This window comes from Delphinus delphis, chromosome 18 (assembly GCF_949987515.2).
Source record: "Delphinus delphis chromosome 18, mDelDel1.2, whole genome shotgun sequence".
NCBI lineage: Eukaryota > Metazoa > Chordata > Mammalia > Artiodactyla > Delphinidae > Delphinus > Delphinus delphis.
In genome coordinates, this window is record NC_082700.1 from 46289047 (window position 1) to 46304612 (window position 15566).

General features: G+C 36.5%; 1 protein-coding gene across 2 annotated transcripts in view; it reads left to right on the forward strand.

Annotated features, from left to right (window-relative positions):
- The window catches only part of PIBF1 (progesterone immunomodulatory binding factor 1), a 211905-nt gene that overhangs the window by 38462 nt on the left and 157877 nt on the right, over positions 1–15566 (forward strand). For both annotated transcript variants that reach the window (XR_009516771.1, XM_059995626.1), the window contains exons 6-9: positions 5598–5731; positions 10743–10851; positions 11123–11304; positions 12636–12761. Coding sequence is in view for 1 of the 2 variants with exons in the window: in XM_059995626.1 (XP_059851609.1) it covers positions 5598–5731; positions 10743–10851; positions 11123–11304; positions 12636–12761 (551 nt within the window). In the remaining variant the exon portion in view is untranslated. The remainder of the gene's footprint in view (positions 1–5597; positions 5732–10742; positions 10852–11122; positions 11305–12635; positions 12762–15566) is intronic.

A 15566-nucleotide genomic window follows, 5' to 3' on the forward strand; every position in this document is an offset into this window, starting at 1 on the left:
GTAAAAAACTGAGTGTCTCTTTATTACCCCCTTCCATCCTGCTCAGCCCTTTTCCCCTTCAGTGTGACCCTTGCATGTTCCCCTTTCCATTCCTAAGACCAGGATCCCTGCAGAACTTCTCCCCAGTTAGCGTTTTCCTGGTTGAAGCCTCTTGTCTTACTTTTTTAAAACGTTTGTGTTGTAAAGAAATTTTAATTGACTTTTCACAAAGTGAACACACCCATTTAACCACCACCCAGACTGAGAAATAGAAGCCCCTTTCAAGCTGCTTTTCTCAAAATCTTTGAGAAAATTCTGCGTGTATGTTGCATTGATATCATTGTTTCAACTGAGGTGTTTTATTTGCAGATTTATGATAATATTCTTTAATTTCAGTTGGAAAACTGATGATTTATTAATCCTTAATTTTTAAAGTCACTTTTGCTACATCTTGAGCTGGTTATTTTAAATGCTAGTGCTGTATAGTCCCTTTATATTTCAACATTAATTGACACCACAAACATTTCCAGCGTTAACTACTATGTGAGGGTTACTGGCTATAACCAGAGATAAGGCATGTCTTCAAGGAGCTTCAGGGTGCGTATCAGGAAAACCGAGGATTACAGACAAGACAAGAAAACTTGCAACTACAATAACAGATTTACTTTTTTCAGGCTAGAGATAGCCTTCTATTATTTCCTCTTATGAATAATTTAGGAGATGGAAAAGATGACATTAACTCTGGCAATCAAAGTCAGTTCCATTCTAGATGTGTAGAAAACTGGCAAACAGTTGAAATCTCAGTGACTTAATTGTCATTATCCCTATGCAGTTTTTTTTCTTTATTCAAAAAGGACATTGAGACTTGCTGTTAACCAAACCTATTTACTTCTTATGTAGAAATTTTCTGTTAGAAATGGCTGGTGATTGGAAATTTTGTGTTCTCTTTCTTTATGTTTGAAAAGATTAAGCTTTTTCCTTCTTTGGTTTCAGTCTATTTAATATCCTCTTTTGCTCCTTCTTTTCCAGAAACATTAATTATATACTTTCTATGTTATAGGCAGAGTACTAGGTACTAGAATTATAGAAAATTTCCTTTAGTTTTTCCTTTGATGTGAGAGGCAAGTAATGGCTGCTCACAGCACATGTGATGTGTTTTCTGATGAGGTAAGAACCAGGTGCTGTGGAAAAACGTAAGACAGACATCTAACTCAGATTTGGGGCTTGGAGTCTTCCCACAGAAGGTATTGCTGAGTTCGGGTCAGGAAGAATACATAGGAGTAATACGAAGTAGTCTTCTCTACCATCTTTAGCCTTAGCCTTAAAGTTCTACACAGTCATGGGTTTGATTCATTTTTTATTTTATTTTTTTTTCCAAAGCTATGCCTTAATGTATTTTATTTGCTAATAGTAAGTGAAGCAGATTATTTTTTTCAAAATATAAGGGTAATCATTTTATTTAAGGGGAAGTTTTTCAGTTGAAAAGTCTTAGAAGATTTGGTAGGATATGTACATTCCTGTATTGAACTTCTGCTTATACTTGGTCATATAATGTTTATATTTAAAGAATGAATATATATATATATATATATTCACACCCACACATATATACTATGTTACAGACATATGCATGTACAATATAATAAATACACACATACGCATATCTCCTATGGAATTGCTCTCTGCTCCAGAAGTTTATACCCTGTATATTTCAGGGCAAGGTATTGATGTCCTCTCTAGATCTTAGATTTTGGCACTTCCACACTCACATAAACCCCTACCTTTGAGGGGGCATTCATTTTATCTAGATGCCCTACTCTATAACCTTCTTCATTTGCAGACCACTGGGACATTGTTTTTTACTCAGTGGAACCCGCGGTCTAGATTTAGTCTTCCTTTCTACCTTAGCTGCTCCCTGGGTTACTTCTTGAGATTCATCCACGACCTTGGCCTTGCACGTCATTGATCTTCTCATTCTGAATGATTACCTCTTCTTTTCTTTAGCACTCAGGTTCATGGCCCGCGTTCTGTTCCTTGTCTCCCAGAACTGATTTACTTCTGAAGTTATCAATTCAGGCTGACCACTGAACATACTACTTCCTATATTTCCACGTTTTTCAATCAACTGCTTTCAACCTATCTTTAGCAGAATTGCCAATCCATATAATTTTTTTTTATCCATATCTTCCTAAATGTCTTTTCTTCCCTCTTCATCATGTTATCAGTCTTAAACCTTTCTCTTGTCAGTGTTGTCGAATTCCTCCCTGTCTTTTTATCGAACCTACCTGACAGAATCTCAACTCTTTATTTTTCTACATGAGCGCTACTGGAGAAAATCACAGAGGCAGTAACAAGGCTGTAAGTTTATTGTTACCGACTTCGAACGGGCCCACACAATTGTGCTGTAATTCTATTTTTTCTAGTTCTCTCATTTTTCACAGCAGTTATTTTAGGCATTCACCGCTCTCCTCACATCTCCAGCTTTCCACTTTCCTTCTCCCTCAGCAAATGACTTGGTATTTCATTGCACAGAGAAAATGGAAATCCTCAGATGAGAACTCCCACAGTTTCTTGCCATAAGCATATTTACATCTGCACTCGTTCGGTTTTGTTTGTTTGTTCTTACTGTTTATAGTGGGAAGAGCCTTTCAAGGAGTGGAAGGTCATATGCCTTTAGAAACCAAGTGATAGTAGAAAATAGGTGAAGCAGTAGGGTAAGGAGTATTCTGTGACTTGTAGGGCATTGATAAGAGCTACCTGAGGACATCCAAATTCAAGTTTTTAACACTGTATCAGCTGGAGAAAAGCCTGCCATGATATGAGCATGGCTGCTGGTCTAAGACAAGTCTTCACAGTGAAGATGAAGCCCACACCCTGAGCCTTCTTAGGGGCTTTACTGCTCTGCCCCCCGACCATGCCCATTTTCTCCAGCATCAGTACCTCTTTTGCTGTTCTTTCCCATCGATATTTTAACATGTCCAAGCTTGTTCCATCTTTTGAAACCTTCATTTATCTCTATTTTCTTCTCTAGCTACTTCCCTTCTGCACTCTTAAACTAAGGAGAGAATTGCCTACAGTTCGGGTGTTTGACAAATTTAGATTGGAGTCCTTACCACACTGTTCATGAGCTCTGAGACTTTTATCCTCTCCAAGCCTAGTTTCCTCAACTGTAAAAATGAGGATAATACTTTGCTCCATCATAAAGTTAAGTATTAAGCAAGAGAATGCATGTATCATAACACGAAAAAGGACATATTGTATATTCAGATATATTTGCTTTAGCCCCTGGCAGTCTACTTTCTGTCCCCATCCCTGAAGAGTTAAATGGATTTGTTTATGGGTCTCTTCTCAGTAGTAATTAGTACCCCTGACAGTCTTGTCTCCTCAGAGTAGCTCTTCTATGGTTGTCCCTGCCACACACCCCTGGTTCACCCTCTGTTTCTGTGAATACTCCCTCGGGTTCCTAGGGCTCTTTGTCCTTTCCTCACCCTTTAAATGTTTATATTCCTCAGGAGTCTGTCCCAGTCTTTGTGCAATTATTAAGGTCGAGCTATCAATTTGGCTATAATCTCCCTAGGAGCCAAAGCAAAGGAAAAGCATTGTGATGATATTAATTTATAGTTCATGATCATTTACTATGTGCTAAGCATTTTTATAAGCACTTTTCATGTATTACTTGATATAATCTTCACAACAACTCTACAAGGTAGATGACGTAGATGAGGACAATCAAGTGCTGAGATGTAAACCTGCTCGAAGTGTTACTGCAGGTAATTCAGTTCCGGACAGTTGAATTCTGGAGCTTTCCATCCTAACTATAACACTATACACTCTCCCAAAACAGTTACATGATTAGTAGTGTTTAGAAGGGTAAAAGCATTCTTCAGGGGAACTAAAGCATCTTCTGGGACTTAAGTCAGAAATGACGTGTGTGATGATTCTTTGGGGAGATGATAGAGTATCCTCAGCTATGATCCTCTAATAAATACCACATAGTAGCATTTCATTCTCATGGAGAACATCAGTGCAGAAGAACATAGTATGTACCAAAGCAAAGCACAGCCAGTATAGTTTTTCCATTATTACATTTTTCAAACAGCCTTTTGATAGAAATGTGGGAGCTAACATTTCAAAGTCATGTCTAATAGTTTAAAGGGGACAAAAACAGTCTTACTTATCTTTGTATCTACAGTGTCTAGCCCAGGACCTGTCACTTAGAAATAGTTCGGTCAGTATTTGTGGACTGAATCTGACCACACTGAGCTCATCAGCTCCTTAAAAAAGAATGACTTGGGACAGGATGTATTTCCCGTGACAGGTTCTGGGGGTGGAGTTGATGACTGCTTGCAAGATCTGATGAGCTCAAAGTGGGAAAAGAAGTGGGAACTCCGTCTCTGTGTCCTGCTTCTCCTCCCCATTCCCATATTCCTGCATTTCTTCATTGATTTATTGAAAAGTATTTCATTCTTACTCTATACCAAGTCCTGTGTAAAGTGATGGAGATCCAATGGTGAGCAAGACAGAGTCCATGCCCTTGAGATGTTTACACTCTGATGTAAAAAAACGAATTTGATGATACACTAAGATCAATACTCTAAAGGAGTATTGACAGTATTCAGCTATTCAGGCAGTGCGAACAGATTAGAGCAGGGGTCCCCAACCTACGGGCCACGGACCGCTACCAGGCCACAGACCGCTACCGGGCCACGGCTTGTTAGGAACTGGGCCGCACAGCTGGAGGTGAGCAGCACGTGAGCAGGTGAGCAGGCGAAGTTTCATCTGCCACTCGCCATCGCTCCCCATCATTCGCTTTACTGCCTGAACCAACTGCCCCCCCATCCCCCACCCCCGCAGCCCCAATCCATGGAAGAATTGTCTTCCACGAAACTGGTCCCTGCTGCCAAAAAGGTTGGGGACCGCTGGGTTAGAGGAAGTGTAGTGTGTTCAGAGAACCTCAGATCTTTATTAGGGTTGGAGGTGAAGTATGATTATGGGAAATGGCGAGAAACGAGGCTTGTAGTAAGCAGGGCCAGGTGTGCTTTTAAGGTTTTCACTTCTACCCCTCTTCCACATCTCTGCAGTCCCTTTCTACCAGTCTGATGAGTACAAGGAAGATCAATGTAGAAATAGGTTCCAAGTGCCACAAAACTCCTTTTTTTCTGAATACCACAACTGAAAATGCGTGGTTAATCTCTTCAGTAACTATTTTTCATTGTGAATGTTTGATGTTCATGTGGCTCTTTGTCTCTCGTTGTAAACTCCTCAAGAGCAGGGTCAGTGTTTTATTCATTTCTGTGTCCTTAGCATCTGATAGTAACTCAGTAAATGTTGAAAACATCCTTAACATTAGTAGTCATTTTATGTATTATTCTATGAACCAAAGCATAGTTGACCTATTTTTTCTTTAAAAAACAGAGCTCAAGTTTTAAACAAATGAATTTACAGACTTCTCAGTGAGTTTAAGATTACCTGTCTTTGAGTAGGGAAACATTACTAAATAAAAAAATTGAGGATTTTTTAAAATTACAAAGATATGCACAGCTTAACAGAAGAATTCAGTACATAATTTGGTCAAGTACGTTTGGTTTGAAATGCCTTATTATTGTTTTTATTTATAGACTTATGAGGAAGATCGCAGAAACTACTCTGAGCTTCAAATTAGATGTCAACGTTTGGCCTTAGAATTAGCAGACACAAAACAGTTAATTCAGCAAGGAGACTACCGTCAAGAGAACTATGGTAAAGTCAAGAGGTAAGTAGTTAAGATGGCTACAGTTGTTCTCATTTTTAGCATGCATCAGAGTCACTTGAATTCTTACCATCAATGTCGTTAATTCTACTTTGTATCTTATTTTTTTTCTGTCTCCATGGTTTTGCCTTTTCTAGAATGTCATATAGTTGGAATCATACCATATGGAACCTTTGCAGATTGGCTTCTTTGACTTAAAAATATACACTTAAGGTTCCTCCATGTCTTTTCATGGCTTGATAGCTCATTTGAATAATGAATAGTATTCTTTTGAATAATATTCATTGGATAATAATGTGCTATTGAATAATGAATAATATTCCATTGTCAAGATGTACCATAATTTATCCATTCACCTATTGAAGGACATCTTGGTTGCTTCCAAGTTTTGCCAGTTAGGAATAAGGCTGCTATAAATATTCATGTGCCAGTTTTTTGTATGGACATAAATTTTCAACTCCTCTGGGTAAATACCAAGGAGCATGAGCATACTTGTATTGTAAGAATATGTTGAGTTTTGTGAGATACCACCAAACTGTCTGTTCCAAAGTGTCTGTACCATTTTGCATTTCCACCAGCAATGAATGAGAGTTCCCATTGCTCCACTCCCTTGCCAGTATTTGTTATCAGTGTTCTGGATTTTGGCCATTCTAATAGGTGTGTAGTCATATCTCGTTGTTTTAATTTGCATTTCCCTGATGACATGATACAGAACATCTTTTCATGTACTTATTTGCCATCTGTATATCTTCTTTGGTGAGGTGTCTGTTAAAGTCTTTGGCTCATTTTTTAATTGGGTTGTTTGTTTTCTTACCGTTGAGTTTTAATAGTTTTTTATACATTTTGGATAATAGTCCTTTATCAGATATGTCTTTGGCAAATATTTTCTTCCAGCCTGTGGCTTGTCTTGTTATTCTCTTGACATATACCTTATGTCTTCTTATTCTCTTGACATATACCTTAGTCTTCATTGCGCAGAAACATGCAGTTTTGGCAGTTTGTTGGATTTAGATTGTATTTTTATGTCAGTTGTTTTTATTTTATTTAGAAGCTGCTTTTGTCTTTTAAAATGTGATGCCTTAGAAGATAGGAACCCAGTGAAATCCTATGTGTGTAAATATTTTTGAAATCTTACTTGATTATTTTTATTTTATGGCATCAATTTAAATAGTTTGCAGTTTTATCTAAAGTTTTTTCAGCTATTCCTTTTTGACAAAAGGCACACATACTTTCAAAAAATAATACTTTCTGAGGATATGTTTCATATTGTGCTGCTGCTAAGGCAAAGAATTTTCTTTTTGCTGGAATGTACTAATGAACCACCACTTTAGCTGTATGTCCCTAGGAAATCTTAACATTCTAAGCCAAAGTTTTGTCATCTCTCAGATGGTGCTAATACAATAACTGCACTATATAAATTAAGAAGATCAAATAAAGTAATATTTATGAAAGTATATATATGTATGCGTATATATAGAGAGATGATCCTAATTGTTCACTGCTACATCTACATGCACCTAAAATAATTCTTGAACTAAAGCAGTCACTCAATGAGTGTTTGTTAATTGAATGGATGCTTTATAAATTGTAAAACACCATAAGTAAATTTGCCAGGACCTGGGGGATATAACATTGGTGCTCCTACTCCCAGCATGACTGACATGCATTATGTATTATTATGTATGCACTGTTATGTCAAAATATAGTGATTGTTGGAGCTTGAAATCCATGACAGCTATACTATTGGGCTTTCAAAGAAAGCTAGATTTCAAAAGAATCATTTCAAAATGAAGTAGGTTGTGATGGTAAGATGATACTTTGAGTTGGTGTTTTGATGTCCTGTCTGCCGCTATAAATCTATAGCAATAATAAGTGAAATATGAAAGGAGAAAACTAAAAGGCATAGTCATCAGAATAATCCAGGGTGGCCATGAATGAAGGGTAAACAAACCAAGATGAGTCCTGAGTTGATAATTCTTGCAGGTGAGTGATGAAAGTGGGGGTGGGGAGGTGTCTCACTTTAGCATCTCTCTTTATGTGTGTTTTATTTTCTATAATGAAAACCTAAGAAATAAAAACATAATAAGCATCATCATGTGCTAGAAATGGAACAGAAAAACAACCAAGCAAGAGTGGCTCAAACTGTGAATCCTTTGGTTCACTCAATAGAAAGAATGGATTTTTAAAAAATGGTCTGGTCACAAACATATAAGATAAACTGGGGGAAAAAAATCACTTTTATGTCCTTGATAAATTCTCACAAAGGTGCAAAAGAAAACAGATATATGGATGTTAGCTGCATCATTATTAGAAAGAATTCAAATGCTTTTCAACAGCAGCATGGAAAATAGATTGTGATTTATTTTTATAACGTAATTCTACGTAACAATTAAAATCATTAAATTAGATCTGAATGTATATATGGATAAGTCAAACACATAATATTAAATTTTAAAAAGCAAAATGCATGTGCCCATCTTTCTTTCTTTCTTTCTTCCCCACCCTCCCACCCCCAAAGCAAGCAGTTCCTAAACTTTCTGGCATAACAGAAAGTTCTCAGGTTTATTTTGTGACTTCGTTGCCTCAGCCCTTTCTTTAAGGAGTCTTGGTTCCTTTTAGTGGAGAATGCTATTCAGAAATTAAGATTTGGGTCCTGGTCATTGCTACATTGAACGTTATTTCTAGGCCCTTTCAGTAGGCAGAGGCGCAATGAAGAGGCAAGTGAAAGGATGGCTTAACATACTATGGATAAGATCATACTGATATTTCTAATTCCAATTCAACACCACGATAGCTAGTTTGAAGGGGATCCAACTGGCCAAATAGGTACAACTTGAATATCAAGATAAATATTAACGATAATGAGTTACAATCCATTGAACAGAATAAGAGTCCTTGAGTGTGTGCTAGTAAATAAAGAGGATCTTCACAGTAGAATGCCAACCAATAAATACATATGCTTATTGGAATTACTATTTTGTAACCTCATAATACTGTTTGATTTAGAGTCATCATTGGAAGCTAAAGCCACTGGGTAAAAGTATATTAGAGAGCAGAATGTTAAAATATATCCTATAGCAAATTTGGGTGAATATCTCTTCCTTTCAGATGTCACTGAAAGTGTGTAGAATCAATTATCCAGTTATTTTATAGGACTCAGTAAACTGTGAAGCGTTGTAAAAGAAAAAAATTCCCACAGATTACCTATTAATTGCAAAGGGCAAAAAGATACCTTTATAGTTGAGAACTTCGGCAGATACCACCTTAAGCAAATGATCAAAGTTATTGTCACCAATAATGAGATTAAGTGACATCATCTCAATATATCTTTATTGGATGTATTGAGGACACATTATCACTTCTGTAATATTCCTGCCCAAAATGCTTAATCTAAATCTAGTCATAGAAAAACATCAGACAAATGACAGTTGAGCAACATTCTATAAAGTTGGCCTGTGCGCTATAAAAGGTCAATGTCGTGAAAGACAAAGGAAGGGAGAACTTTAACCACTGGACCACCAGGGAAGTCCCGATGATTATATTCTGATTACATAAGAGAATATCTTTAACCTTTGGATTCACACCAAATTATTTAGGGATAAAAGGACCTAATGTCTGCGTATGACAAATAGTTGAGGGGGAAAAAAATGCACATGTAGAATTGTGTGCGTGTGTGTAGACGTGTATACCTGTATATGCGTATGTATTTTTATATATGTAAATTCACATATGTATATTTATTCACATAGATGAACAACGGAGAGGGAGAGAATAAATATGACAAAGTAATATTTAGTAAATATTACAAAGTAAATATGACAAAATATTAACAATTGGTGAGTAAAAGTATGTAAAAAAACATATAATATGGAAATTTATCATTGTTTTTAGGGGATGATATTGGGACAGTGAGAAAATATAGGGAACTTCAGCTTTACTCATAGTGTTCTATCTTTTTAAAAAACAGAACAAAACTTTAATGCAAATATAGACAAATGTAACTGTCGTCAGCTGTGGATAGCAAATTCATGAGTATTTTGCTGTATCATGCTTTATAATCTATTTTTTACATTAAAAAATCATAACAGAAGTCCTTACTTTGTGAGAATAAAAACATTTGTATGTAAAGGCATAAAACACTTAAAGTAATATTACCAAAATATTAATATTGATAGTCATCTTTAATTAGTGGGTTTATGGGTGATTGTTATTTTTCAATTTGTGCTTTGCTCAAGTATAATTATAATACTGTGTTAAGCAGAAGAAATCTTAGAAGTCATCTTTCTAAATGAGTTATTGAAAATCTAATGAAAAGAAAAACAGTTCTTAATGGCTCTCTCCATGGAAGCACCAGGGGAGTAAATGAAATCAAGTGCAAAGGAACTGATTCTCACTGCAGAGAACAAGTTAAGAATTAGCAAATCTATTTCTCTGCTCATTTTTTAAGATACCTGTTTGTAGGGTTGGTCCAGTTCTTGGTTTTGCTGTGTTGGGGAAAGAGCTGGTCTGAAAATGGAAATAAGAATCTCTGGGTAATCATAAACGATTTGTGAATGAAATAACCACAAGAATGCCTGCCTGTGTATCATCTATGCAATCTGAGTGATGATTTAAGGCCTTTTTAGCCTAACAACTGAAAGCCTAGAGCCATGTTTTAAATTCTTTAAAAGTTTTGGCTTCAAGATTAGACTGAAGATGATTAATGAAAAGATACCAGAGTGTACCTTAGAAAGTTTTATTATTTACTTTGCTGATTAGTGTAGCTTACATATTTATTTTTTGAAGATAATAAATTCATGTTTATGTATCTGAACAAGGTCTTGAACAGAGTCCCTTCTAAATTTGAAAAGCAGATACTTTATCGTTCATGGAATGACACTGAAGTATCTCTGTTCAGTTTCCTGAAACATAATTGACGCTTTTAAAATGTTCGTTATAAAAAGAGACATAGAATTTACATATGTGTTTGAGTTTTATTTTAGTAAAAATAAATAAATGTATTTGAATTTTATAGTGAGCGTGATGCACTTGAACAGGAAGTAACTGACTTAAGGAGAAAACATGAAACACTTGAAGCCTCTCACATAATTCAAGCTAAAGAAGGAAGTGAATTATCAAAAGAGGTAAGCTTATAGAGTCACTTGTATTTTATTGTACCGTGATTGTGGACACAGCTCAGGGCAGAATTGTGAGAGGGACATTTTTCTTCCTTTCTGATGTAATTGCTAGAAAGAAGGGATTTTTTAGTAGCTCTGTTTATATGAAAATTTTCATGGTAAGGATTAGCCCTCTTTATATGTTGAACAAAAGCACAAATGAAAGAAAATAACTCAGTAAGCCTTGAAAAGTAAGATGACATTGCTCTGGACACTGTCTGTCTCTGCATGTGTGTAGGTAGCCACCTTACAGCATACTGTTACTTTACTGCAAAAAGATAAAGAATATCTCAACCGCCAAAATATGGAGCTTAGTGTTCGCTGTGCCCATGAAGAGGATCGTCTTGAAAGACTTCAAACTCAACTTGAAGAAACCAAAAAGGCTAGAGAAGAGATGTATGAAAAGTACGTAACATCAAGGTAAGATTTACATTATTTTCCATATCAATAGATATAAATTAACACCAGCTTCTTTGAGGGAACTCATGGCTTTGGGGAAGAATAGTGATTTTTTTGTAAGGTCTATAGGATGATATTACGATAATCGTTCATTTTGTTTCCTCATAAGTTACTCATTCTAATTGATTTTTTTCTTAAGATATTTTGTTTTTTCCAACAACCAAGAGCCTATTTCTTTTAGGTAGCGATATATACACTATGATTATTTTTATTTATTTTTTCTTATGATATAACCTTTTTTTTTTTTTTTTTTTTCGGTACGCGGGCCTCTCACTGTTGTGGCCTCTCCCGTTGCGGAGCACAGGCTTCGGACGCTCAGGCTCAGCGGCCATGGCTCACGGGCCCAGCCGCCCCGCGGCATGTGGGATCTTCCCGGACCGGGGCATGAACCCGTGTCCCCTGCATTGGCAGGCGGACTCTCAACCTCTGCACCACCCGGGAAGCCCGATATAACCTTTTTAATTCCCAGTGACTAAGATCTCTACATAAATGTTTTATGGAAATATATAAATATCTTTATAGAAGTATATTTTTGAAGAAAATGTAATTGTGTGGAGCCTGACTAAGCTGACCTTTTCTTGACTGTGTGAAACATAAAAGAATAAGGAGAGACAACATTGAGTACTGGTTTAAGATACAGGCTCTGGAATCAGACTCCTGCATTTCAATCCTGTCTTCTCTCTTCAAGTAGATGAATAAGCTATTCCTTTATACCAATAGCCTTTATAATCCTTGAATTATTTATTCTTAATAACTTTTTTCCCAGCTTGTGGTATTTTTCATCAGTTTGTGCTTCTGCTAATACCCTGTGTAACGCTTTGTGACTTTGCTAAGAGATCACAGTGGCTATGATTGTTGTGCTTAGAAGGAAAGGTTTTGTAAAGAGTACATTCGGGTCATTTTTTTTAAGATTAATTGTCTTCCAGTATGCACCACATCAGATCATTGTTTCTAAATGAATGACCTTCCATAATGCATTAGTTTTCAAGTCTTTTGCCATATGCGTTAAATTAGTAAAATATTTTTGAAGATGAATAATTATTCAACATGAATGAACATTTTATATAGTAATTAAGCCTTTAGGGTAATATGTTTAAAAGAAAATCTCAGATGGAAGTAGTTTGGAATGGTATTTTTAAGAATTTTAAAGCTTTATATCTAAACTGTGTTTTTCAAGTAACATTGTATGTAGAGCATATTTGACATAAGATATTAAAATATTACATGAAGGGCAAAGACCTATTTCTTTTACAAACAACAAAAAAAAGGATATTCCTTTTGACTCTTTGCAGAGACCATTATAAAACAGAATATGAAAATAAACTACGTGATGAACTGGAACAAATCAGATTGAAAACTAATCAAGAAATTGATCAACTTCGAAGTGCCTCCAGGGAAATGTATGAACGGGAAAACAGGTAAAAAAAAAAAACCAAGAAGTTTATGTGATATTTTATTGCTCTTTGTTTGAAGCTTATAGGTTTTTTTTTTCTTTTTAAGTATTTATTTATTTATTTATTTATTTATTTATTTATGGCTGTGTTGGGTCTTCGTTTCTGTGCGGCGGCTTTCTCTAGTTGTGGCAAGCGGAGGCCACTCTTCATCGCGGTGTGCGGGCCTCTCACTATCACGGCCTCTCTTGTTGCGGAACACAGGTTCCAGACGCGCACGCTCAGTAATTGTGGCTCATGGGCCCAGCTGCTCTGCGGCACATGGGATCTTCCCAGACCAGGGCTCGAACCTGTGTCCCCTGCATTGGCAGGCAGATTCTTAACCACTGCACCACCAGGGAAGCCCGAAGCTTATAGTTTTATCAAAGTTAAACTTTAGTTCGTGACGTAATGTCTTTTTTAATACATTAAAGAAAATTTGTCATAAATCTAAGTATAATGGAATATTAAAGTTCTAAGGTCTTTGATAACTAGCTTAGAACAGGGTTTATCAGATGTTAGGCCTGTTTATTCTGGTATTCCTATTATCTTTTTATCACCCTGTTAGCTCTTCCTTTTGCCTTTACCTTAGTTCAGATGAAGGACAGAAATGAAAAGGAAATTAGAGAGTACTAAGAGATACCAGTAGTTCTTCCTATAATATGCCAGTGATTTCTCCAGGAAATTTTTAGAAACTGGAATTATAATATGAAGTATCGCTTATGCCTCATATAGCTGCTGGTCCTAAAGACATGTTAGATAATCTTTAAGAAGGATCAGTTTTATTCATGCAGTTACTTTTAGAACAGCATATATTAGGTTTTTTTAGAGATTGGCAGCATTAAGGGAAAAATAAATGCTACTTATTTCAATAGCAGTTATTTTTATATACCATCATTATGGTCATATGGCTTTTCAAAATTGATGTTTTAGAAGGAAACATTTTTGAAATGGACTTAATTGTCATACTAGTTTATCAGAACCGACTTGAGTGTATGCTATTATCTTTGCCAACAAGCAAGACTTTAAATCAGACTAAGGTTGATATTAGAGAAGGTTACATTTGAGCTCTAAGAACAATAAATTTACTTATTTAGCAAATATTTATTAAGGTCCACCATGTTCTATATAGATAGATATATATATCTGACATATAGATATATGTCAGATGCCATAGATACAGTGGTGACCTCTGCCTTTGCAAAGCTGGTAGTCTAATGGAGAAATAGAGAAACCATGATCAAAAGTATGATGATAATGAAGCAAATGGCAAGATGCACAGGGTGAGACCACATAGACTCAAGGTATATCCAACTCAGCCCTGGGAGGAATCAGGGAAGATTACGTGGAGGGAGAAGTACCCATGCAACACCTGCATGATGACTAAGAGTAAGACTGTCAGTTATGGGAGGGAAGGGAATTAGGGGAATTAATGCACACCCTGGAGGCAAGACAAAATGAAGTTTTTTGAACAAATAGAATAATTCAGAGTGGTTAGACCATAGACCAAGAGGCAACGAGTTGTAAGGGATGAAACAGAAGAGGGAAATAGGTCCAAATCATGCATTTGAGCCATTGTCTAAGACCATGAACAATTGAAAGATTTGGGGAATATGCGTGATATGATCTAATTTTATATAAAAAGACCATTCTGTGATGTGGAGGATAGACTGGAAGAGTATAAGGCTATAGACAAAGAGGCCACTTTTAGAGGTTGTTTCCCTTATCAAGACGGGTAATGAAGATGGAACTGGATTAGTAGCAGTAGAGACGGGGAGAAGTGGGCCAGATTGGAAGAGTGCTCAGGAGATGGAACTAACCTAACTAAACAGTCAGGAGGATTCATTGGCTAGATTGGATTGGGGAGTGAGAAGTTACAGATGTCACCAGGTTCTTGATTGGGCAGCTGCGGGGATAGTGATGCAGTTTTTAAAGCATTAGAAAAAGACACGGCTTTAATTGGGAAACATGACAAATTTAGTTTAGTTTCATTAAGTCTGTGTGACATATGCAATTAGAAGTTGATTATATAAGGTCTGAATCTCAGGAGAAAGATCTAGATGTGAGCTAGACCTGTGGCATAGGTGATACTACTATTTTGTTTTACAAATAAGTACTTATAGTCCTGTGGCTCAATTCTGTTATGGATTTTATAATAAAGGCTTTTATTGGCCAACTTAATAACCTTAAAATTCATGGGATTGTTTCTATGGTAACGTGTGATTACTTCCAAACAATTCACATAACCACATAAACCTTGGTATGTAATCATTTTGAGAATGCACTGATTTTTTAGTTTTTGTTGTTGCCGTTGTTGTTTTACTTTTTAAAGACTCCTTTAAAATGCATCCCCTGGTAACATAAATTGATGTAAACTAGCGCCTGTTCTCTAAGATGATTGGTAGAGGTAGGTTGAGAAACAGTCGACAGAACCATTTCTGGAAGCAGGGAAGCTGAAGACAGGTTTCCTTTTCCCCTGTGTTGTTCTGACTCCATAGCCATGTCAAAGTGGATACCACCTAGTCAGGGAATTCCTGGGACTGGGGCTACTGCCCTAGAAACCCCAGTCAGCCACCAGATCCAGAATGACCCCATGGATATTGAAGCTAGGGTGGATGGTTGCCACCAGGTGGTGCCAAACTGCATCCCAGGCCTAAAGACATTTGAATTGCACAGGACTTCTAGCCAGCTGTATGTAGTATAGACTCACCTTTATCATTGTATTAACCTCACAATAATCCAACTCTGTGTTTTGTGTGGCTGAATCTTTTTTAATCCCAGTTTCTTCATTCT